We start from the raw sequence: 24,819 nt of genomic DNA, 5'->3' as shown, positions 1-24,819 counted from the left end.
TGTAGGTTCTATCCCTAGCCCCAGTTGGTGTGTGTAGGAGGCAATCAATGTGCCTCTCTCACATCAATGTTTCTCTCTCTCTCTCTCTCCCTCTCTCTCTCTCCCCCCTCCCTCTCTCTTCCTCCCTCCCTCCCTCCCACTCTCTCAAAAAAATCAATGGGAAAAATATCCTCAAGTGAGGATCAACAGCAACAAAAAAACCATAAAAAATACAAACCAAACATCTGAAGCACTGATATTGCGGTAGGGTTGGCTAACACTTCCGTCACTCACAAGGTGAACAATTCTTTTTGTGCGGGGACAACCAGGATAGTCTCTTAGCCAGTCTGAGTTATAGCGCAGGACTGACTGCAGTCACTGCTGGGCATCAGGTAGTGTTTCAAGCTTGTACCCTCAAATAACATCCCAGTTCCCCCAGCCCTGCGTACATTTTCTCTGTTTTTAACAGCCTGGCTTTTTTTTTAGATTCTATGTGTAAGCAATATCATGCAGCATTTGTTTTTTCCGTCCAATTTATCTCACTTAGCATATCAAGGTCCACTTATGTTGTTGCAAATGGCAGGATTTCCTTCTTTCTCATGGCTGAGTAATAGTCCGGTGTGTGTGTGTGTGTGTGTGTGTGTGTGTGTGTGTGTGTAACATTTTTTTTGTTAATCCTCACCTGAGAATATATTTTTTTCCATTGATTTTTATTTTTTAAATATATTTTTATTGATTTCAGAGAGGAAGGGAGAGGGAGAGAGAAACATCTGCCTCCTGCACGCCTGCTCTTTGGAGATCGAGCCTGCAAGCAGGGCAGGTGCCCTGACCAGGACCAAACGGTGACCACCTGTTTCATAGGTCAATGTGCAACCACTGAGCCACAGGGCAGGGCCCCATTGATTTTTTAGAGATAGGGGAAAGGAGGGAGAGAAAGAGAGAAACATCAATGTGAAATAGGTCCATCCATTGGTTGCCTCCCACACCCACTGTGACCACGGCTAGGGATCGAACATGCAGCCCAGGTATGTGCCCTTGACTAGGAATTGAACCCGAGATCCTTTGGTCAACAGACCAACATTCTAACCACTTAGCAACACTGGCCAGGGCATTAGTGTCTTTTTAAAAATATATATATATTTTATTAATTTTTTTACAGAGAGGAAGGGAGATGGATAGAGAGTTAGAAACATCTACAAGAGAGAAACATTGATCAGCTGCCTCCTGCACATTCCCCACTGGGGATGAGCCCACAACCAAGGCACATGCCCCTGACTGGAACGGAACCCGGGATCCTTCAGTTTGTAGGCCGATGCTCTATCCACTGGGCCAAACCGACCAGGGCATTAGCGTCGTTTTATTCATCAGCTATGGACACTGGCTGCTTCCATGTGTTGGTTCCTATGAATGATGCTGCAGTGAATTGGAGGTGCAGTGTCTCAGAGATCCTGGTTTCATTTCATTCAGATAAATACTCAGAGGTGGGGCTGCTGGGTCCTAAGGTAGTTCTGTTTTTATTTTTTAGGAATCTCCCTCCAGCTTCCTACAGCGTCTGTCCGATCTGCATGCCCACTAACAGTGCACGAGGGCGCCTTTTCTCCACATCCGCACCAGCACTTGTTATTTTTGTCCTTTCATTTTAAGAGTTTTTAAAAAATTGATTTTAGAGAGAAGGAAGAGAGAGAAACAACAGTAGGCTGCCTCCTGCTCGCACCCTGACTGGGAGTCAAACCCACAACCTGGGTATGTGTCCCTGCGGGAACGGAGTCCGCGGAGCCTCTGGCCAGGCTGGTCTTGGGAGACAGGCCTCGGGCAGGGTGAGGGTCCCCACGTGGCTTTGGTTTGCTTTTCTCCTGGTGACTGGGGACGCTGGGCATGTGTTCATGCACCTGCTGGCCCTCTGCATGTCCTCTTTGGAAAATGGTCTTTGACTTTTGCCAATTGAATTGGACGATTTGTTTTCACTATTGAGTGGAGTGAGTTCTTGACCCGTTCGGACGTTAATGGCTCACTGGGTGCACCGTGTGTGGGTTTCCACTCTGCAGGTGCCCTTTCCTGACGGCTCCTCTCTGCAGAGGCTCTTTGGTCTGGCGTGGTCTCACTGTTCCTTTTGTTCTCGCTGCCTGGGCTTGGGGTGATGTTCGAGGACTCATGGCCCAGATCACATGAAGGACCTGCGCCCTGCTTTCTCCTAGGAGTTCCGGTTTGGGGTCTTACCTCCAGGCTTTGATTCGTTTTAAGTAGGATTTTGAGAGTGGTGAGTCAGGCAGCAGTCCCATTTCAGTCTTTCGCTTGTGAATATCCAGCTCCCCTTCCCCACACACACAGTTTATTGAAGACACATCCTGTGCTCTCAGCACCCTGGTCAAAACTTAGTTGAGAAGCCCTGGCCAGTGTTGCTCAATGGTTGTACCAAAAGGTCTCAGGTTCAATTCCAGATCAAGGGCACATACCTGGGTTGCAGATTCAAGCCCTGGCCCAGGGGGTGTGGGGGAGGCAACCAATTGATGTATCTCTCACATTGATCTCTCTCTCTCTCTCTCTCTCTCTCAATATCAATGGAAATAATATCCTTGGATGAGGATTAACAATAACAACAACACTTGGTTGACATATGCGTATGAGTTCATTGCTGGGCTCTCGTGCCTGGGGCAGGTGTTACTCTGACATCACAGCCCGAAGGCGGGCGGTGGGCGCAGCTTTGCTCTCTCAGGACTGCTCTGCTGCCCGGGTCTTTGTGGCTCAAATGACTCTGGTTCTCTCCAGGGAGAGCCGCCATCTTTGTGCAGTGTCAGGTCTCCTCGTCCAGGAACTGCCTCTCTCTCCCTCCTCCGGGTCGCCATGCCTCCCAGACATTTCTGGTTTCTTTGTGTTTCTTGTCCAGCTTATTCCTGGTCTTTTGTTGCTGCTAGTGTTTACAAAGTGTTTTCCTCTGTTTTATTCTAAAACTATGTGTCTAGAGGCCGCTGGCATGATTGCGAATGGCTTGCCCAGCCCAGCTCCTGACCTTACTGGAAGCTTCCATTTTGTCCTTCCCAATAGGATGTGACACTGTACCGCCAGAGGGACATCTCGCTGTCCAACGCCCCTCCGCCGGGTCTCAGGACTGCGGAACAGTGCGGACGCCCCTCGCAGGGTGGGCTGCTGCCTCAGGCTGGGCTGCTGCCTCAGGCTGGGTCTCTCCTGGGCTGCAGCCAAGCGGGAGGGGTGTCTGAAGGGGCCGCCTGCACAGCACCGCAGGGCGGGGAGGCTCCTCCCGGTGCTGCTGGAGTGTTGTCCTCACCGCGGCGGCTCCCACAGTGCCCCCCGGAGCCAGGAGGCAGCACGGCCTCCCGTGCCTCCCGTGCTCAGGGCGCTGTGCAGGATGCGGCTCTCAAGGGGCCTGCTCCTGGTGAAGGTGGAGACATGGGGCTGCCCGCTCTTTTCCGTCTTCTCACGTGGGCGAGGGGGGCCCTGCACAGAAAGTTGTGGGGAGTCAAATGCAAGTGAGCTCCCCTTCCTGCCGAGCAGATGGGGTGCGCTCCTGCCTCCGCCCGGCACCCTGCGGGCATCCCCAGGGCCTGGGCACACCGGCGCCCCCCAGGCAGGAAGAGCCCCCACGGAGCCCCCAGCGGAGTAAGGTGACCCCTGACCCCACTGACTGCTGGGGCCGTGGGTGGGGGCCGCACTGCCCGATCGGCCCCTCCCGCGGGGACCCCGACCGGCCCAGCCAGCCCTGGGCGCCCCTCCCGCTGGCGCCGGACTCGGGGCGGGGGCTGCAGCCTGCGGACCAGGGTTCGAATCCCGGGCGGGCGGCGGGCGGGGCGGCGGGCGGCGCTGGAGGGGCGGGGCGGCGGTGAGGTAATTTCCGCGCTCCGCGGCGCGGGGAGAGGTTTGAGTCACCCTGGGGGCAGAATCGAAAGTGATCCCGGCTCCCGGCGGGCGCGGCCGAGGCTGGTGAGTGCGGGGATGCGGGTCTGCCTGCGGGCCGCTCCCTGCGGGGGGGCGCCGGGTGGGGGCGCCGGGTGGGGGCCCCGGGGTGGGTGCTGGCAGCGGGGCCGGCGCCCGGACGAGGCCGCCGTGGAGATGGGGGCTCTGCCGAGACCCCCGCCCGGTGGCGCAGCCTCGTCCCCGCGCCTGGGGGAGGGGATCTCTGGACTCCGAGTTCCCAGCCCTTCGCTCCGTCCTCACCGCCCCGCGGCCCTGCTTCTGGACATGCGTCTGTTTGGGGTCTCCACAGCCCCTTCTGCGGGGACCTTGGACCAGGCAGGCTCCGGCCGCTGCCACTTCCTCCTGGGACCACCTTCCTCCCAGCTTCCCAGGGAGGTGCTCTGCGGGTGGCGTGTTTGCAGAAGCCGTTCCCCTTTCTGTCCCCAGGGACCCGGGGAACCCCCTCCTCTGGGCGATGCCACTGTGCTGCCCGGCAACCCCGCCGCCCGCCCCACTCGCTCTGCCCCGGGGAGGGGGCCGGCCCCTCCTGACACACGTGGGGGCAAGTCCCCAGACGCAGCCAGCTGGCTCCGGAGAAGGGCCGAGACCCTTCAGAGAGGGGGGTCGGGGCTGGGTCAAGGTCAGTGGGCCCAGCTTCCTTGGGCCTCACCACCCTCTGCTCCCATCCTGCCCACAAGTCCCCGGCTCCGCCTCCCTCCCCGGACCTCACGGAGGGGAGGGGTGTGTCCGAGCCCTGACCCCAGCCTGACCTGGCTCTTTGCTCCCCCTGCCCCACACTCTCAGGAGCCAGGGGCCCAGAGGACCTCGGAGCCCGAGCCTCGAGCGCCACCCCGCAGGCCAGGCCAGCCTCAGGATGGTGTCCCCGGGGGCCAGCCCGCTGCCCACCGGCCCCACGGCCACCAAGGAGCCTTCCCTGGCCAGGCTGTGCGCCCAGGTGGACCTGTGTCTGGGCTGCTCCCGCTGCACCCAGCGCCTCAACGAGAGCACCTACCTGCTGCGCCAGCTGGAGCACCAATGCCCCTGCGAGATCCTGCTGGCCCGCGCCAAGCGCGCCGCCAAGAGCCGGGTCTGGCGCAAGGTGGACCGGCGGCCCAGCTTCCCGCGGCCCGCTCGCTACGAGGTGTGCCGCTACTACAGCCCCGGGCTGGGCTGCCGGCGGCACCGGCACCAGTGCACCTTCGCCCGCAGCCCCGAGGAGGCGCTGGTCTGGACCTTCGAGCGCGAGCACGGGCTCCGCCGCCTGTGGCTGAAGGCGGCCGTGCGGGGCGGCGGGGCCCGGGGCGAGCCGCGCAGCCTGGCCGCCGCCATCCACGAGGAGTTCGGCGGCCGCTTCCAGCTGCACTGCTGCCACTGCTTCCGGCGCTGCCCGCCGCACCTCAGCCCCGTGGACGCCCAGGGGCGCTGCCCCAGGCACGGGGCCTGCCCCTCGCTGCTCACCCACGTGAGCTCCGAGGGCCGCAAGCAGCAGGTGGTGGAGGTGCGGCCGCAGCCCCAGTACCGCCAGCCGCTGGCCTACTGCATGTTCGTGGGGCGCGGACTGCCGTGCCGGCACGGGCCGTCCCGCTGCCAGTACGCCCACAGTGCCGTGGAGATGGCCGTGTGGGAGGCCGAGCAGCTGGGTGGGCTCCAGCGGGGGGACCTGCTCGCGCTCCCCGCCCCCGGGGGGGACGGGCACGCAGTGCCCCCCCGCCAGCCGCCTGCGCCCCGGCTGTACTGCCACGCCTGCCTGGTCACCTACCGCTCCCAGGAGGCCTTCGAGAACCACTGCTCCTCCCAGGAGCACGCGCAGATGGTGGCCCAGGGCCAGGCCGAGGCCTGGGAGTACCGGAGCCCACCCACCGGCCTCTCCACCTTTGAGCTCTGCCCCAGGTAGGCCTGTGGGCGGGGCTTGGGGCGGGGATGGCCCACCTCCGGCCAGAACCAGGAGCTCCTGGCGCCCTCCGTGGGCCTGGCTGGCACTTCGTCCACCTCGGGTGGGCAGGGAGGCCCGTGGAGGTGGCTCCTGCCGGCCTTGTCCTGCGGGCACAGTAGCGGACAGGTCGGAGGAGGTCCCTGCCCCTGCTCTCCCCCAGCCCGGAGTCCACGCCTGCTCCCCACGCAGCCTCTCAGGCCGAGCGGTCTCACCGCGGCCTGCTGCCCTCCCGCAGGCCCAGCCTCTGTGAGTATGGGGACGTCTGCACCAAGGCACACTCGCAGCAGGAGCTGCAGGAGTGGACGCGGCGGGTGCGGACGGCGGAGCTGCGGGAGCAGGCGGCCTGGCAGGAGGGGCTGGTGTCCTACCGAGAGCGGCTGCTGGCCGAGTACCAGAGCAGCAGCAGGGAGGTCCTGGTGGTGAGTGGGGCCTCGTGAGGGGGCCAGGGCGGGCAGGGGGCAGGGCCACCTGCTGATGGCCTGGCTTCCCCGTGCAGTTGGCTGAGACGGTCGATGGTGTGTCCGTCACCTGCCACCAGCCCCTGGTGCATCAGGCCCAGGAGAGGAAGACTCAACACAGCTGGACATTCGTCGTCCGCTCTGAGGTGAGGGTCTGCATAGCCCCGAGTCGGCCGGGGCCTGGAGCCACTGCCCTGCCCTGTGCTCCCCGTGTGTGCGAGGTGTCTGCCCGGGGCCGTGGGGATATTTGGGGGAGTGCCTGACAGAGAGCCAGGGGCTGGGCCACCGTGACTGCGCCTCCCTCGCGGCCTTCCCTCGCTCAGCGTGCACGGCCCTCCGGGCAGTTTCTGTGACCCACCGTGCAGGGCACTGCCATCCGGGGCGGCTGGGCCGGCTGGGACCACAGCAGGAAGCGCAGCGCTGGCGGGGGTCGGTGTCAGCCTGGGCCCTGGCGGGTGGGAGAGCTCAGGCCACCTCACTATCCGGTTTCTCCCCAGGAGCCGTTGCAACACGTGGCCCTGCTCAAGCAGGAGCCGGGAGCAGCCTTCTCGCTGGGGGCCCCCGGCCTCCCGCCGGGCCGGGTGTATGCCCAGGGGGAGCACTTCCGGGTGCCCGGCCGCCCCTCCGAGTACCAGGTGGCCGTGTGTGTGCAGAGCACCTCCTTCGGCGCCTTCGAGCAGTGGGTGGTCTTCGACTTCGGCCGCCGGCCGGCCCTGCTGCAGAGGCTGGAGTTGCAGCTGGGCCGGGAGCACCGCCCAGGGGCGCCGCCGGCACCCTGCCCCCACGAGGAGCTGGAGCGCTGGCACACTGGCAACCGCCACGTGGTTCCCGGTGTGGAGCGCACGGCGGAGCAGGCGGCCTTGCTGGCCAAGTACAAGGCGCCGGCGCTGGCCCTGGAGTTCCGCCGCGGCGGCCCGGCCCCGGCCCCGCTGTCCTGCGCCAACTACCGGCAGAGGATGCACCAGTTCCTCTACGAGGAGGAGGCCGCGCAGCAGCGGCTGGTGGCCAAGTGCGTGGGGCGGCGCGCGTGGGCGGCGTGGCCGGCTGCGGAGGCGGCCCCGGTCAGCTGACACACACCCTCCCCGCCAGGCTGAACCTCCGGGGCCCCGTGTCCCTGAAAACCTCACTGCAGACGCCAGCCCTGGGCATGCTCTTCCCGCCGCCGGGGGCCCTCTACGCCGAGGTCCCCATCCCCGCCTCCCTGACGCCGGACACAGACCAGGGCTTCCTGCTGGGCCGGGCGGTCAGCACGGCGCTCGTGGCCCCCGTGCCCTCCGCGGGCAGCACGGTGTACGAGGTGCGGCTGGAGACCCGGGCCAGCCTGGAGCAGGCGCGGTGGCTGCTGCTCCCCGCCCACTGTTGTGCGGCGCTGGGCCTGCAGCCCGGGGCCAGCCCCGTGCTGGAGGTGCAGTTCCAGGTCGACCCGATGACCTTCCGCCTCTGGCACGAGGCGGTGGACGCGCTGCCCGAGGAGCGCCTGGTGGTGCCCGACCTGCCGGCCTGCGCCCTGCCCCGCCTGCGCCCCAGCCCGCCCGCCTGGCACGGCAACCACAAGCAGAGGCTGGCCGTGGAGCTCATCGCCAGCAGCGGCCCCGGGGGCGCGCGGCCCGTGGCCCCGCTGCTCATCTACGGCCCCTTTGGCACAGGCAAGACCTACACGCTGGCCATGGCTGCCCTGGAGGTCATCCGGCAGCCCCACACCAAGGTGCTCATCTGCACGCACACCAACAGGTGAGCCCAGAGCCGCGGTCCGCCCCCGCTGGCCGGGCGGTGAGTGCTGCTGAGGTGCTGTGACTCCAAGAGAAAAAGGGGGCCCAGCCTAGGGCTGGTGCTGGTGCCCAGTTCCGTGGAGGCTGGAGAGGCTCGGACGGTGTGCCCGGGCAGTCTGGCCATTGGCAGAGTGGAGCCGGGGCGGGGCTGCCCGGTGCTCCCGTGGGTGAGTCCCAGTCACTTCCATCTTTGGGATTCTCCCCGGCAGACCGTCAGTCCTGGGCTGAAAGGGACGGGACATCTGCCTCAGGCAGTGCCGGTGCCCGGGGGGCGGTCTGCTGTCGGTGTGGGCTGCGGGTGCCCCTGCAGAGGCTCTGGATGCGGGAGTGGGGGTGGGGGTGGGTAGGGCAAGGCAGGGCCCACCAGCACTTTCTGGGCCAGGCCCACTGTAGTCTCCGTCAGGGCAGGCCACGGGCCACAGGCCACAGGCCACAGGCCAGTCTGCTTCACGCGAAGCCCTGGCATCCAGGCAGGGCCGGCGCACAGTAGGCACTTTAGCAAACAGCCGTTGAGGCCCCTTGTGCGCTTCCCCCCTCAGCGCGGCCGACATCTACATCCAGGAGCACTTCCACAGCTACGTGAGCAGCGGCCACCCCGAGGCCACGCCGCTGCGGGTGATGTACACGGACCGCCCGCCGAGCCAGACGGACGCGGCCACGCTGCAGTACTGCTGCCTGACCGAGGACCGCCGCGCCTTCCGGCCGCCCACGCGCGCCGAGCTGGAGCGGCACCGCGTCGTGGTGGCCACCACCTCGCAGGCCCGCGAGCTCCGGGTGCCCGCCGGCTTCTTCTCGCACATCCTCATCGACGAGGCCGCCCAGATGCTGGAGTGCGAGGCGCTCACCCCGCTGCGCTACGCCCTGCCCGGCACCCGCGTGGTGCTGGCCGGGGACCACATGCAGGTCACGCCCCGGCTCTTCAGCGTGGCCCGGGCGCAGGCGGCCGGCCACACGCTGCTGTACCGCCTGTTCCAGCTCTACCAGCAGCAGGAGCACGAGGTTGCCCAGCGCAGTCGCATCATCTTCCACGAGAACTACCGCTCCACGGAGGCCATCATCACCTTCGTCTCCCGCCACTTCTACACGGCCAAGGGCACGCCCATCCACGCCCGCGGCAGGGTCCCGCGCCACCCCCGGCACTACCCGCTCATGTTCTGCCACGTGGCGGGCAGCCCCGAGCGTGACCTGTCCCTGACTTCCTGGCTCAACACCGCCGAGGTCCTCCAGGTGGCCGAGCAGGTGCAGGCGTTCTACAGCGCCTGGCCCCCCTGCTGGGGCGGCCGCGAGCAGAGGCACATCTGCGTGGTGTCCCACGGCGCCCAGGTAAGCCCGCTGCCCACAGGACGCGGCCTCCCCCGTGGTCTTCACAGCCTCAGCGCCCCCTCCTCAGAGGCTGAGGAGTCCAGTCCCCGCGCTCGGCACCCGCTGCCGGGCGGGGCCGCTGGGCCCGCTGATGCGGTTGTGTCTCCAGGTGAGTGTGCTGAGGCAGGAGCTGAGGCGGAGGGACCTGGGCCAGGTGTCTGTGGGCAGCTTTGAGATCCTGCCAGGTGGGTGGTCAGGGTAAGGTGAGGCGGGCTGAGGCGGGGCTGCCGCCCAGCCCGGCCTGACCGTGCCCTCCCACAGGCCGGGAGTTCCGGGTGGTGGTGCTGAGCACGGTCCACAACCAGCAGAGCCTGCAGAGCCCGGGCGCGCCTGCCCTGGAGTTCTTCACGGACGCCCGCGTGCTCAACACCATCATGACCCGCGCCCAGTCGCAGGTGGTGGCGGTGGGGGACGCGGTGGCCCTCTGCTCCTTCGGGGCCTGCAGCAAGCTCTGGAAGAGCTTCATCCGCCAGTGCGTGGCGCATCGCAGCGTCTGCCCCGAGGGCTTGTCGCTGGAGCACATCGAGCAGGCCGTGGTGCAGAGGCAGCGCTGGGCCCGCTGCCAGCGGCCCGCAGCCCCGCCGGCAGAGGGGTCTGCGGCAGCGGTGGCTGGGGACACGGTCTTAGTGGAGGGGGCGGCCGGAGCCCCGGCCACAGAGCGTGCGGCCGCGGCCGAGGCCGAGGAGGGTGGGTCCCCGGCCGGCACCTCGGCGGTTGGGGACGTGGCCACAAAGAACGCAGAGCACGGCCCACAAGCAGCAGAGCCCGCAGAGCCCGGGCACACAGCGTCAGGGTCTGCGTCCAGGTGGTGCCCAGCAGGTGGGGATGGAGTGCCACCAGGGAACCCGGCGGACGTGGTGGCAGGGCCGGCGGCCACAGAGGGCGAGGACCCCGAGGACCCCGAGGACCCCGAGTCTGACTTTTGGCCCTCCGACGGGGAGCTCGGCGCCGACGACTCCATCCTGCAGGAGCTGCTGGACGAGAGCCGGAACGTGACGGTGACCGTGCGGGAGGACGGGCTGCTGGACACCATGGCCAGGCCGGCGTCCCCACAGCAGGCCCGGCAGTACGTGAACCTGCCGCCGGACGCGCTGCGGAAGCTGCTGCGCTCGGAGCCCCAGCTGCACCACAGGTGCGCCTTCGTGCAGGAGACCTTCGAGCGGGCCACGGCCGTGCCGCTGGACGACACGGCGCCCGGCCCCATTCAGATCCGGGGCCGCCTGCACTGCGGGATGGCCTTCAGCGGGGACGAGGTGCTGGTCAGGGTCCTCGGCGGCGGCGAGAGGGGCCCGTCCGGGCGGCTGCAGGGCCGCGTGCTGGGCGTGCTGAAGAGGCGGCGCAGCGACCTGGTGTTCGTGTGCCGCATGGACGAGTGGGACCCGCGCATCATGACCCCCCTGGACAACTCCGTGACCAAGATCTTCGTGGCCGACCTGAAGGACCCCCTGCAGGTGCCCGTCCACCGCTTCCTGCAGGGCCGCGTGCAGAGGGTGGGCTACGAGCCGCTCACGGCCCAGGCCCGGCGCCACCAGCTCTTCTGGGTGCGCATCGTGGTCTGGCGGGAGCGCTTCTACTACCCGCTGGGCATCGTGCTGGAGGTGCTGCCCGAGGCCACCACCTGGGAGCAGGGCCTCCGCATTCTGGACCTGGAGTACGGCCTCCGCGAGCCCCCGGCGGATCCCGCGGCGGTCTCCAAGGCGACGCAGAAGCTCTGCGCAGAGCTGGGCCGGGCGCCGGGCTGCCGGGACGACTGCCGCAGCTTCCTGACCTTCACCGTGGACCCCCCGGGCGCCCGCAACCTGGACGACGCCCTCGGCGTGCGGGACCTGGGCCCCCGGTACGAAGTGGCCGTGCACATCGCCGACGTGGCCAGCTTCCTGCCCAGGGACGGCGCGCTGGACGTGGAGGCCCGGAGACGGGGCACCGCGTTCTACGCCCCCGACCGGGAGCCGACGCCCATGCTGCCCGCTGGCCTCTGCCAGGACGTGCTCAGCCTCCTCCCAGGCAAGGACCGCTTCGCCATCTCTCTCTTCCTCACCTTCGAGAAGGGCAGCGACCAGCTCAAGAGCCTGCGCTTTGCGCCCTCTGTGATCCGCTCCGACCGCCAGCTGTCCTACGAGGAGGCTGAGCAGGTGATCAGGGCGCAGCCCGGGGCCGCCCCGGAGCTGCCCGCCCGCCTGGACTCGGTGGACGCCTGCATCCTGGCCGCGTGCCACTTTGCCCGGGTGCTGCGCCGCCGCCGCCTGCAGGCGGCCTGGCATTACGAGCAGCCTGACGAGGACAGCGCGCTGGGCTTCCGGGCGGCCCACGCCATGGTCAAAGAGTACATGATCCAGTTCAACAGCCTGGCGGCCGAGTTCCTGGTGGGCAGTGAGCGCACCCGCACGGCCACGCCGCTGCGCTGGCAGCCCACGCCCAGCAGCCAGCAGCTGGACGCCGTGAGCGAGAAGCACAGAGAGCTGGTGCCTCTGTCGCTCCACCTGAGACATCACCTGCAGGGGCGCGGCCCCCCCCCGAAGCAGCTCCACCTGCTGGCTGCCCTCTGGAGGCACGTCCAGCTTGCCGCCCAGGCCCAGGACTTCAGCCTGCTGGCCGACCTCGTCACCACGGACGACATGCACCCCTCGCTGGCGGCCGCGGGCCTGGACTTCCGCAAGGCCCTGGGCCGCTCCGTCTTCGGCCGCTCCAGCCAGGGGGAGCGGCAGCCGGCCGGTCACTACTCACTGCAGGTGGACTGGTACACCTGGGCCACCTCGCCCATCCGCAGGTATCTGGACGTGGTGCTGCAGCGGCAGATCCTGTTGGCACTGGGCCATGGGGGCTCCGCCTACTCTGCCAGAGACATCAACGGGCTCTGCCAAGACTTCAGCCGCCAGCACGCACGTGCCCAGAGCTACCAGCGCCGGGCCTACAGCCTGCACCTGGCCACGCAGCTCAAGGCCCAGCCGCGCCAGAAGCTGGGCTTCGTGGTGGATGTGGAGTTGGGTGCCCGCTGCTTCAAGCTGCTCTTCCCGGTCAACCGGGAGACCCTGCCTGACCCCTGCCCCGTTTACTACCGCTGCCTGCAGCTGGCTGAGCACCCGCGCCAACTGCTGAGCCGGCTGGGCCTGCGGCTTGAGTGGCGACGCCGTGTCTACTCGGTGCTGCCGAATGAGCCATGCCCCCCCCTGCCAGGCGCCCTGCTGGACCCCTACACCCGGCCCGTGGACACGGCCCTGTGGCAGCAGCTGCTGGAGCTGGCGGAGGAGCAGCGCTGGGCGGAGGCGGCTGCCCGTGTGCGGGAGCACGAGGGTGCCAGGCCGCCGCCGCGGGAGCTGGGGCGGGTGTCCCGCAGCCGCTGTGGCCACTTTGTGGAGGTGGCCCGGGAGCTGGGCAGCGGGGACACGCTGAAGGTGCAGCTCAGCGCCACGCTGCACCGGGGGATCCTGGCGCCGGCCCTGCAGCTGTGGCTCGTGGCCCCAGGCTTCAGCCTGTGCCTGGAGCACGTGGAGAGAGCGGGCGACTGCTTCTCGGGCCACGTGCCGCAGGCCTGGCGGGACCGCAGCCGCAGCGTGGAGGACTACTGCCTCCTGTGGGAGCCGTTCTGCTCCCTGGAGTCGGCCACCAGCGCCGTGGCCGAGAGCGACGCCATCACGCTGCAGCACGTGCGCATCACCTGGGACAGGGAGCGGACGGGGCAGGGGCAGCTCCAGGGCAGCTTCTGCCTGGAGGCCGCCTTCCTCCGGGAGCACAGCATCGACATCAGCTTCGAGCACTGCTACCTCTGCATCCGGCTTGAGGGGCTCCGGGCACCCGATGCCGGGGTGCCGGCCCCCGAAGCCAGCCCTGGCCAGCTGGGCCCCACCCTGAGCATCGACCCGGACACCTACACCTGGGTGGCCCACGGGCTGACGGAGGACTGGGACATAAACCCAGAGGGCCGGGCCGACCGGCAAGAGGCTGACAAGCAGGTGCACTTCTTCATCCACCACATGGCCATGGAGAAGGTTCCGGAAGCGGTGCTGCGGCCCGGCGCCCCCTTCACCATTGAGGTGCTACCAAAGCAGCTGCCTGACCTGTGAGTGGCTTCCCCGGGGCCAGAGGCCAGGAGAGGCCGGTGGGCGGGAGGGGTGACCCTCCTTGGACTTCCTCTTCTGGGAGGGGGGCTGTGGGGCCCAGGTCCCCCCGGGAGAAGCCAGTTGAAGCTCCAGTGTCCGTCTCCGCCCCACATGCCCCAGCCGCAAGGAGGAAGCCGTGCGTGGGCTGAAGAGCGCGTCCCAGCTGGTCATCAACATCGCCCTGGGCAACCCCATCCCCACCCCCCTGCCCCGCCACCTGCCCCGCCACCCGCCCCGCCACCCGCCCCGGCACCTTCCTGGCCAGCAGCCCCTCCGCAGAGGTAGGTGGGGCCCCCGGCTTTCCTGCCCTTCCTCCTGCCCCAGCCGCCCTGCACCGGAGCTCAGGGGCCTGGCTCCTCCCTCAGGAATCCCCAACAGGTTTCTGGAGCGACCGGCCTTTGACATCCCCGGAGGCCGCCACAAGCTGAACCCCAGCCAGAACGCGGCGGTCCGGGAGGCCCTGCAGAAGCAGTTCACCGTCATCCAGGGCCCGCCAGGTGGGGCCCGCCCTGGGGGGAGGAGCCGGCCGCCGTGGCGCTCGGCTCACCGCCCTCTGCCCACAGGCACCGGGAAGACCGTGGTGGGCTTCCACATCGTGTTCTGGTTTTACAAGCTGAACGAGGAGCTGGAGCCGGCCTGGAGCTCGCCCTGCCCCGAGAAGCAGCGGGGGCCCTGCATCTTGTACTGTGGCCCCTCCAACAAGTCGGTGGACGTGGTGGCAGGTGCGCTGGGTCGGCCACGGGCTGTGCCGGGATGGCGGCCCGGTCAGTCGCTCACGCCCGTACCGCCCCCAGGAATGCTCCTGAGCAGAAGGGCCGAGCTGAAGCCCCTCCGTGTGTACAGCGAGCAGGCGGAAGCCACCGATTTCCCGGTGCCGGGCGTGAGCAGCCGGGGCCCGGCCAGGAAGACCCCTCGGGAGGGGAAGCCCAACCAGAGCCTCAGGTGTCGCCTCTCGGTGTCTGTCTGTCTGTCTGTCTGCCTCTGGTGGAGGGAGAGGCCCTTGCAGGCTCATGGTCCTGCCTTGGGCAGTGGGCAACACGGGGCTTCACGGGGTTCTCCCGCCAGGACCATCACGCTGCACCACCGGATCCGGCAGTCCTCCAACCCCTTCGCGCCCTCCATCAAGGACTTTGACGCCCAGCTGCAGAGGGGGGAGGTGCTCCCCGAGGAGGACCTCGCCAGGTAAGCAGCGGGGCGGTGGAGTGGTCTCCCGGCGTGGGCCCCGGGTGACCCGCAGCGTCCCCGCAGGTATAAGAGGATCCTGGGGAAGGCGAAGAAGTTCGAGCTGGACCGCCACCGCGTCATCCTCTGCACCTGCTCGAGCGCGGCCTCGGCCAGCCTCAAGAACCTGAACGTCCGGCAGATCTTGGTGGACGAGGCAGGCATGGCCACGGAGCCCGAGACCCTCATCCCCCTGGTGAGCTTCTCCCACACCGAGAAGGTGAGCCGCGGGGATGCAGACGGGGCGCGCGGGGAGGGCAGTGAGGCGGGTAGCCGCGGACGCGCTGCTGCCTCTGGGTCGGGGTCAGAACCGCCCCCGTCCTCCAGGTGGTGCTTCTCGGGGACCACAAGCAGCTGCGGCCCGTGGTCAAGAACGAGCAGCTGCTGAGCCTGGGGCTGGACCGGTCTCTCTTCGAGAGGTACCACAGGGACGCCTTCCTGCTGGACACGCAATACCGCATGGTGAGCCGCCGCGCCTGCTCACCGGCCTCTCCTGGGACCCAGGGGGGCGCGGCAGCCTGTCCCTGGCTCACGTTCTTCCCGCAGCACGAGGGCATCTGCAGCTTCCCCTCCATGGAGTTCTACCAGAAGAGGCTGAAGACCTGGCCGGGCCTGCGGCGGCCGCCCAGCATGCTGGGCCACACAGACAAGGAGAGCTGCCCTGTCATCTTTGGCCACGTGCAGGGTCACGAGCAGAGCCTGTTGGTGTCCACGGATGAAGGGAACGAGAACTCCAAGGCCAACCTGGAGGAGGTGGCCGAGGTGGTGAGTGTCAGGCGGTGCCCTTGGTCAGGAGGGCTTCCTGGAGGAGGAGGCAGAGGAGCTGAGGAGACAGGCGGGGCCCAGGGGGAGGCACCAGCCTGCTCCACTGGCACCCTCGGTCCTCCAGGTTCGCATCGCCAAGCAGCTGACCCTGGGCGGCACAGTGAGCCCCAAGGACATTGCCATCCTCACGCCCTACAACGCGCAGGCTGCCGAGATCAGCAAGGGCCTCCTGCGTCAGGGTGTCACCGGCGTGGCCGTGTGCTCCATCACCAAGAGCCAGGGTGAGGCGGGGCGGCCTGGGCAGGGCTCCTGGGCCTCCGGGCAGGACGTGGCCTCACTGTGCCCTTCCCCAGGGAGCGAGTGGCGCTACGTGCTGGTGAGCACCGTGCGCTCCTGCCCGGAGGGCGACGTGGACCAGCGGCCGACCAAGAGCTGGCTGAAGCGGTTCCTGGGCTTCGTCGTGGACCCCAACCAAGTGAACGTGGCCCTCACCCGGGCCCAGGAGGGGCTCTGCCTCATCGGTGAGAGCTCGGGGGGCTGGGTGCTGGGCGTGGCTGCTGCCGGGGGGGGGGGGGGGGGGGCGGGGGCCGTGCTGACTCCGCCCTCTCGCAGGAGACCACCTCCTGCTGCGATGCTGCCCTCTGTGGCGCAGACTCCTGGACTTCTGTGAGGCCCAGGGGAGCCTGGTCCCCGCCGGCCAGGTGCGGGTCCGGAGGAGGCCAGCAGCGCTTGTCTGAGGGGCCCACCCAGCCGTCCACCGCCCTCAAGCTGGCCAGCCAGCTAGGAAGAGGCCCAGCCCTCCCCGCCGGCTGCCTTGGCCCGCTCCGCGGAATCCCACGTGCCTTCTTCAGGAGCCATGGCCGCTCGGCCTGGCCCCCGCCCCTGGCTGGGCGTGGCGTGCACGTCAGCACCTTCTGGAGTCTGGCCTTGTCCCGGGGGAGCATGGACTCGAGGGGAAAGAGGCGGTCCGGGCTCTTGCTCCCGGGGGCTGACCTGCATCTGCTGCTACTGTGGTGCCGGTGTGGGGCCCCTGGGAAGGTCTGGGGCCCAGAAGGCGATGCCAGCTCTTTGGTCTGTGGAAGCCACACGGGGCGGCCATGGAGCTCAGCTTCATTTTCTACTTTTAAGTAAACCCAAACTCAGGGCGGAGAGGCTTCCCTGCACCCACGGCCCTCCCTGAGGCCATCTCCCGGGACCTCCCTCCCACCGCAGTGCTCCCAAGGGCTGTGGGCGGGGCTGCCAGGGAGGCTCCTGGGAAGCTCCCGCCCCCACTCCCCCCACTCCACGTGGCCAGGTCAGGACAGCCTGCCTGCCCAGTATGTCCGGAGGGCTTTGAGTCCTGCCTTCTCTGGAAGCCTCTGTCCCGCACCAAACCCGCCCCAGGCAGCTCCGACCTGGGGCTCAGGGGCGATGGCCCCGTGGGCTGGGGCTGCAAAGCATTGTGTGCCCGAGGAGCGCAGCCCTGTGGCCTTGCTGCAGGGCCCGCAGGGATGGGTCTGTGTCTGTCCTGAAGTTTTCTACAAATCAAATCTCTACATTCCAATTTTGTATCTTTTCTTGGACTATTATATGATTGAACATTAATTTTGTTATAAAGGCCACTCTGCTTTCTCACCTCTGGGTGTTTTGAGGCCTGTCTGGGGGCACAGAGGTGGCAGAGGGGCTGTAGGCTGTCCGGCATGTGGCAGGTCCTGGTGCAGAAGGGCGGGATGCAGGTCCTCTGCCAGGACCAGGGAGCTGGAGGCCGGCGGGGACGAGGCCACAGCATGTGTTCAGGTGTGGCAGGTGCGCCCCGCCCTCTGAACTCTGGTCTCAGGCCCCACAGTCTGAAGTCCCCACGCCTCCGGCGGGCCCTGTGCCGCCAGGACCTTGGGCAGCGCATGGCCCCTGGGGACTGGCCTGGGCTGTTCATTCCGGGTGTGTGAGCCCCGGTCTCCCGTAGAGCAGCTCAGGAAGAGGAAGGGGGGCCAGGCCTGGCCTCTTGAGTCGTAGCAGGGGTGGTGGATAGGTCAGGAGGTCACAGAGAGACCGAGACACAGCAGGCCTCTGTGTGCCGTGTGTTGGCTGTGAGCCCAAAGGGAGCCGATGGCCACCTGGAAGAGGCCTGCTCCATGGGGCCACCAGCTGAGATACTGACAGCATCTGTGAAAGCGCCAAGGAGAGAGGAAAGTGCCTGAGGCAGGGAGTTAAGACCTCACCAACCTGAGTCTGGGAGGGCTTCCAGGAGGAAGAGGCATTGAAACCCCAAGTGCTGCAGTAATCAGGGGGTTGGGGGTGCGGGAGGCAACTACAGGGCAGAGCTGGGCTGGAGGCGAGTCGGGCACAGACCAGCATCTGGCCTCAGGGCTGCACTTAGTAGGTGCAGCAGAGCTGCTTACAGAGCGGGACCTAAGGCTCTGGGTGAGGGCGCCAGCAGGAGACGCAGAATGAGCCGGCATGCCCTCTGCACCTCCCTTGGTGAACCCCACTCCAGCCGGGCCCTCTGTCGGACTGGTATGACTCAGCACAAACCCCAATCCCTGCCCGGGCCTGCTTTTACCCCTGCTCCCTCTGTTTCTGAGGAGCTCGAGGCTTGGCCCTTTGACCCCTGCAGTACATTCAGGAGAGCACCATGCCTGAATCCCTGCCTGCCTGGGAGCACCCTGTCCACGTGGGGAGCGGTGCTGGGGCTTTTCCGGCAGAGTTGGGGACCCCCTTCACCGCTTCTCCGTCAGTGGGAGAGGGGCTGTTTCTGATCATCCCTGATCACACGATTCTCTAAGGATCACCTGGTTGGTGTGCTGACCATCCTCCTCAGCCACTACCGGGGGACAAGGCTGTCCCTCCTGGAGCTGGTGTCCAAGCCGCAGGAGCAGGTGGGCACTGAGGTCCACATTACCTGTCAGAGTGAGGTGCGTACGGGGAGGGGCACTCCGGGCGCACGGGGTCACAGGACCACACTGCAGGGCAAGGGCAGACTATCAAGGCCACATCAGGGTGCTCACCCACAGGGGGCTGGGCAGCAGGAGCTGGAGGGAGGGGCAGTGGCTGGAGGGAGGACCACACCCAGGAGTAGCTTATGCTGGCCTGTGTGTTGGGGGTGCCTCCTGCCAGGCGCCCTTTCCTGGGACCTCACCCACCTCAGGATGGGGTGCTGATGAACTTCAGCTCCATTTTGGGGAAAGATAAGACTTTTATTGTCATTTTAAAAATAAAATGTCCTTTTGGCCTCAGGCACTCTGATCCTGATAAAGCCGGGGAGAGAGTGATGGGCCCTGACCGCCCCTGAGGAGTCGGGCAGGACCTGGGGGACTGCCCCCTTGGGGAACCGGGCCTAAGAGGGAGGAGAGGCGTGGTCACGGGGAGGGGCTGGGGCTGGCGTGGCCGAGCCCTGGGGCAGCTGTCATGCTGGAGGTGGCATCCTGGTGCCAGGGCTGACGCTTCTTGCTCTGGGACCAGCCGTCCAGGAAGGTCCAGCCTGAGCCCCCCCCCCCCCCCCCCCCTAGACAGAGCAGGAGCTGCGGGGCCTGGGCTCGTGGGAGTGCTGGGCCAAGTCAGGAAAAACACCATGGGCTGCCGCTGCCCGCAGGACGTAAGCAGTGTGCTTCTTCAGCTGTGTGTGCATTATACTCCTCTTTATTAGTGGATAAATACTAGAAAACCATCTCTGGAAGCTGCGGTCAGGGGCAGCCCGGCTTGCCCAGCCGCCGGGGGCGCGGCCCTTCGGGCAGCCCCCGCCTGGTCTGCAGAGTGAGGCTGTCCCGCCAGGGCTCGTAGACCAGCGTGTAGCTCTCCGCCCTCTTGACGGTGAACTTGTAGACGCGGTTGGGCAGCAGGTTGTGGACGTTGAAGGTGCAGGCGGCCACGGGGATGATGCCGCGCTGCAGGTACTCCTGCTGTGTCCGTGGGTCCAGCAGCTTGAAGCGCAGCTCGAACTGCTCCGGCACCGCGGGCTGGATGGTGACGAACCAGCGCAGGGCCACCCAGTCCTGGTGGGCCACCGACTCCTTGCGGTCGAACATGACGGGCATCTTGGTGCTGAGCATGAGCCGGATGTGCGGGATCTTGGTGGCGCCGACGTCAGATACCAGGCGGTGCTTGATGTGCAGGCGCCCCGGCACCATCATGGCCAGGAAGTTGTCCATGACGGCCGCCAGGTCTGCCAGCCGCTGTTCTACCAGCGCCCACCCTGCCAGGAAGGGCCGCGGGTCGGGCGACTCGAGCAGGGCATCCAGCTGGGCCCGGCCGCGGTCCAGCTGCTCCAGCAGGTCTCCGAGCAGCAGGAGCTGGATCTTGGTCTGCGCGGTGCCCACCTTCTTCATGCGCTGGAACTTCCAGGGGTCGATGAGCTGGAACATGGTGCTGGGCAGCACCAGCGGGTTCTGGTCGCCCAGGGCCAGGTGCTTGGGCAGGATCTCGATGTGGTAGGAGCACTTCCTCAGCAGCTCCATGCGGGCGTGGTGGCGCTTCAGCAGGTGGGCGCTCAGGTCGCAGGTCAGGAACTCCCGCAGCGCGTTGCGGCGTGCTGTGTAGGTCCTCCAAGCCTCCGGCTCCAGCAGCTGCCGGTCCTCAGCCTCCTCCACCTCCTCCTGGTCCAGGAAGGACTGGGGACTGTCCAGCTTCATCTTGTCCAGGCCCAGGCCTGTCACCTGGAAGCTCATTGTCTGGAGGGAGATGCAGGGTGAGGCATGAGTGGGGGCAGCCAGGCAGGCCTCTGTGCCTACCTGGGCTCACTTGGGGCCGTGTGTGTGTGCGTGTGTGCGTGCGTGCATGCGTGTGTGTGTGTATGCTTTTGTGTGTGTGCGTGTGTGTGTGTGTGCGTGTGTGTGTGCGTGTGAGAGAGAGAGAGGGAGAGAGATTCGGGCCCATTTACCCCCACACGAGCCCTCTGTCCTTCCTGGAGGGAGGACCTTGTGGGGAGCACCTTTCTCTACAAGAAGCTGCCCGGAGGGCCGGGTGGGCAGAGTCATTAAAAGTAGGCATTTAGAGCCCTCGCTGGTTAGGCTCAGTGGATAGAGCGTCAGCCTACAGACTGAAGGGCACATGACTGGGTTGCGGACTCTATCCCCAGGAGGCAGCCAATCAATGATTCTCATCATTGATGGCTCTATCTCTCTTCCTCTTTGGAATCAATAAGAAATAATTTTTTTAAATAAGTAGGTATTTAGCGGCAAACACTACTGATGATTGGTTGTGAGGACGCAGGGCAGGGCTAAGACTGGGGCTGGGCTCTGGGGCCAGAATGACTTGAGCAAAAACCTCGGCCACGGCCCAGCTGTGCACCTGACAAAGGTTTCGGGCCCTCGTTTGAAATGGGGTTACAGTGCTCCTCGGGGCCACGGAGACTCAGTGTGGTCCTGTCTGAGCAGCACCGGACTCCCCTTGGGACACCACTGCCCTGCAGACCCTCCACACCTCACTGCCGGTGCCAGCAGGGGGCCAGGCTCACCCCAGGACAGCCCGGGGGGACCAAGGCCAGCTGGGAGTAGGGTTATTCCCCATCCCGAGGACTGACCCTGCTAGCTCCCAGCTCCCGGGCCCTGGGTGTCCTCGGGCCACCAGGGCCTAAAAGAGCCACTGGCTCCCTGGGAAAGGCCCAGAGGCTGAGTCGGACACTCCCTCTTACAGGTGGGCGCCGAGCGTAAGTGCTTTGCAACTGGCTCTCACTCCAGGGTAAGGCCAGCCATGGCCCCCAGCCTGGAGCTCCTTTGGGGCCAAAACTCCCTCAGGTTTCCAGCTCTGGGTGTCAGTGCTCCCACACCGGACGCAGCCACAGTGAGGAGACTACTCCCTGCAAGCGGGGGCTCCCTGGAGGAGCCAGCATCCCGGCTGCTGTCCCAGGTCCCAGCCGCCCCCGAGCCCCGGCCTGCCCCTGGGGAAGCTCTGGTTGTCCCAGCAGCCAAAGGCCAGGAGTGCAGGGCCCAGTAGCTGCAGTGACTTGCCCAAGAAACCACCAAGTGGCAGGGTAAGGTCCTTGCCCTTCCCGGGGCAGAGGAGCCAGAGGAGGCCTGGGCACCACAGAGGCTGTGGGGCTGAGGTGCCAGCTGAGCCCAATCCCAGGACTTGGCCTAAGTCCTGCTCTGGCCTCTGGAGGGAACTCTTGCCCCTGGATCTGGCTATGGGTCGGGGATGTTCCCCATCGCCAACAGCCTCCCAGGTGAAAACCAAGATGGGTCGGTGTAAACGCCCAGGAGGGGTCACCTGGAGTCCTGGCCGGCCTCCTCCACCCCTCCTTCTCCCGACCCTCTCCCCAAGCAATGCCCTCCCGCCACCCCCCTGGGACCTGCCCACCTCCGCCTTCCCACGTCCCCTGCCTCCCGCCCACCCCTCCTCCAGCCCGGTGCCCACTTGCCCTGCCTCCCGGAGCTCCGTGCGGCTGACTGTGCGCAGAGCCGGGCGTCCAGTTTCGCACCGTGGCAACCAGCGGTTGCCATGGGGATCGTGGGTCTTTGTGACGCCCCGCGGCGCGGGGAGTGGGGGCGGGGGGGCGGAGCCCAGGGCTTAGAGGGGAGACCTGTCTGACCCGGAGCGCCCCCCGCGGCCCGGAGGGACTGTGGTGGCTTTGCTCTCTCCTCTGGGCGATGTCCGAGCAGCGCGGGTGTGGGGTCCTTTCCGAGGAGCTGCCGGCCTCGCTCCGCCCGCCCCAGGCACAGGCGGGGCTCCCCGGGGCGGGGCTCCCCGGGGCGGGGCTCCCCGGGGCGGGGCTCCCCGGGGCGGGGCTCCCCGGGGCGGGGCTCCCCGGGGCGGGGCTCCCCGGGGCGGGGCTCCCCGGGGCGGGGCTCCCCGGGGCGGGGCTCCCCGGGGCCTGCAGCCGGTGGGTGACTTCCAGGGGTTCCTCAGTGGAGTTGCCAGAGGCGGGGCCATGGGCGCTGGCAGGTGGGCAGTGCTGGTCCCCCAGGGGAAGGTGCTGGTCTGGACAGACGGGGTCTCCACAGCTTCCGGGGCCCCTCAGAGGTATTCTCAGCCTCTGGAGCCCCATCTCTGGGGCCAGCTGGGCTCAGGGCCTCTGGGACCCTCAGCCAGCCTGGGTGTCCCCCCCGTGGTGGTAGGTCTGACTTCCCAAGACACCCTGGCCCGCCGTGGGGAGGCTGAAGAGGCAGGGACACCCTGAGCCATGCTTGTGCTCCTCTGGGAGGTCAGTGGTGGGGCGCCTTCCAGGATGGAATGTCCGCCGAGTCCCTTCCCAGCCTGTTCTGTGCAGAGCCCGCCCACTGCACCCTCTCCGCTGGAGGAGTCTCCCCGGGGAGCTGCCATCAGCCCTTCTCAGCCCAGGCCCGGGGGTGGGGAGGTCCGAGGAGGTGTGCTGAGGCCTGGTCTGCCCTCCTTGTCCACCCTGGGCTCTACCTCAGCAACAGGAGCTGCTGGGACTCAGGGATCCGAGGGGCAAGGGCTGAATGGTCTGGAAGGGGGGCGCTGTCTGAAGATTGAGGGGAGAAAGACCCCAGCCCTGCAGCCCACCCACAGAGAGGATGGGACACACACAGCCCATTCTGGACCTCTGCCACCTCTTTGGCTCCACCCCTTTTTTTCTGTTTCTTGTTCCGAAGCTAATTTTTTGTCATTAAACTTTTTTTTTTTATTGTTGATTTTTTTACAGAGAGGAAGGGAGGGGGATAGAGAATTAAAAACGTCGATGAGAGAGAAACATAGATCAGCCACCTCCTGCCGCGCCCCCCCCCCCCCCCCCCGGGATGTGCCCGCAACCAAGGTACATGCCCTTAACCAGAATCGAACCTGGGACCTTTTAGTCTGCAGGCCAACACTCTATCCACTGAGCCAAACTGGTTCTGGCTGTCATTAAACTTTTAAAAAATATATATAATATATATATATATTATTGATTTTTCACAGAGAGGAAGGGAAAGGGATAGAGTTAGAAACATCCATGAGAGACAAACATCAAACATCAATCAGCTGCTTTCTGCACACCCCCTACTGGGGATGTGCCTGCAAACAGGTACATGCCCTTGACCGGAATGAAACCTGGGACCCTTTTAATTCGCAGGCCGAAGCTCTATCCACTGAGCCAAACCGGCTCGGGCTAAGCTTTTAATTTGAGATCATTGTAAATCACACCCAGCTGTAAGTGTAACAGAGACTCCATGACCCCGCTGCCCATTTCCTGCAGAAGCTGTGTATGATCACGGCAGGGTGGCCCCACAGGGACCCATCCCATGCCCCTCAGGCCTGGCCGCCCCTGATCTGGGTTGAGGCCCCTGTGTGAGTGGCTCCCTGCAGTGCAGCCCAGCTCCCCCTGCAGGCGGCGTGCAGCCCCACTTGGTTCTTCCTCTTTGAGTGATGTTCCCGTCTGTTTTCTCTCTCGCCCAACTCCACAGCCACCAGCTGTGTTGCCCTTGGCAGAGCGACCCTGGACCCTGAGGGAGGTGAGCCTGGGGGTCTCAAGGTCACAGCCTTGGCGAGGGAAGTGCACTTGTGCACGGACACCCCATCATGTGTCCTCCACACACATGAACCTGTAGGGTGGTGACTCCTCAGCCTGCATGCCAAGAGGCCCCTGCTCACTACATCACTGTGAGCTCAGTGTCTTACAGATGGGGAAATCAAGGCACAGAGAGGTCAGTACCTTGCCCGTGGCTAGTGAGTCTGAGAGCAGGATTTGAACCCCGTCATCTGACCACATCCAGAGTTGTGGAGGCCTCTGCTCTCTCACACCCACCACCCCACCCCACCCAGCACTCCCGCTCCTTAGGGCGACGGTGGAGCAGAGGGCCTGCCTGGTGGAAGGCCGTGCTGTGCAGGGCCAGCGGTGCTCCCTGCAGAGCCCTGGCCGAGGAGGAGGAGCCTCCGCCTGGTCACTGGAGACTGAGAAGGGCCAGGCTCTTTGGAGCTGGGAGGGTGCCCACTTCCAGCACAGGCTCCTGCTAGCAAACGCCTCTGCTCGGACCTTGAGAAGAATGTCGGCCTGCGGACTGAAGGGTCCCAGGGCAGGACCTGTTTTCCTTGCCTGTAGGAGGAAGACCCCTGCCCACCATGGGGTCTCTGGGCTTTTTGGGGGGCTGACCGGAGCCTGGGCAGGCGCGGGAGTGAGCCCAGAGGACCAAGGAGGCCCTCCTGGCCTGCCCTGGCCCCGAAGGAATGTGAGCGAGTCTTTGGGAGAGCGTGTCTGGGATCTGAGTGGCTGGCCCCAAGCATGGTCAGCACGAGGGGGCCCTGGCCTGAGGAGGCCCTTCGGGTGCAGGTCAGAGGCCTGGCTTCCGAGGAGGGGGAGCCTGTATATGCACCCACAAATCCCAGACTTGCACTCGGGGGAGCAGGTGGCGGCGGGGCTGCAGGCTCTTCCAGCCCCTCCCCACCCCCGCCCGGCAGGTGTGTGTGTAAGTATCCTC

The 24,819-nt window shown here is 65.9% G+C and overlaps 2 protein-coding genes across 2 annotated transcripts; one reads left to right on the top strand and one right to left on the bottom strand.

The window, feature by feature from the left end:
• The first annotated feature begins 3,834 nt into the window (after positions 1 to 3,834).
• HELZ2 (helicase with zinc finger 2) lies at positions 3,835 to 17,107 on the top strand. The gene is made up of 20 exons (XM_084887366.1): positions 3,835 to 3,915; positions 4,693 to 5,778; positions 6,057 to 6,240; positions 6,318 to 6,425; positions 6,777 to 7,288; positions 7,369 to 8,010; positions 8,588 to 9,371; positions 9,520 to 9,595; positions 9,672 to 13,467; positions 13,628 to 13,788; positions 13,873 to 14,004; positions 14,071 to 14,229; positions 14,302 to 14,449; positions 14,573 to 14,689; positions 14,756 to 14,948; positions 15,056 to 15,190; positions 15,275 to 15,493; positions 15,618 to 15,774; positions 15,847 to 16,014; positions 16,106 to 17,107. Exons 2-20 carry the CDS (start codon positions 4,763 to 4,765, stop codon positions 16,228 to 16,230), a joined length of 8,832 nt encoding a protein of 2,943 aa, XP_084743492.1. The 5' UTR covers positions 3,835 to 3,915; positions 4,693 to 4,762; the 3' UTR covers positions 16,231 to 17,107.
• Positions 17,108 to 18,997: 1,890 nt separating this feature from the next.
• On the bottom strand, positions 18,998 to 22,124 carry FNDC11 (fibronectin type III domain containing 11). Its single transcript, XM_084888966.1, has 2 exons — positions 21,825 to 22,124; positions 18,998 to 20,136 (listed from the first exon to the last, which is right to left on the bottom strand). The coding sequence occupies exon 2, from the start codon at positions 20,131 to 20,133 to the stop codon at positions 19,153 to 19,155; it is 981 nt and encodes a 326-aa protein (XP_084745092.1). The 5' UTR covers positions 20,134 to 20,136; positions 21,825 to 22,124; the 3' UTR covers positions 18,998 to 19,152.
• Positions 22,125 to 24,819: the final 2,695 nt, after the last annotated feature.

The sequence above is a fragment of the Pipistrellus hanaki genome, assembly GCF_964339955.1.
Source record: "Pipistrellus hanaki genome assembly, chromosome: 6".
Classification (NCBI taxonomy): domain Eukaryota; kingdom Metazoa; phylum Chordata; class Mammalia; order Chiroptera; family Vespertilionidae; genus Pipistrellus; species Pipistrellus hanaki.
The sequence above is the reverse complement of the archived record's forward strand: the minus strand, read 5'-3'. Positions and strand labels throughout refer to the sequence as shown.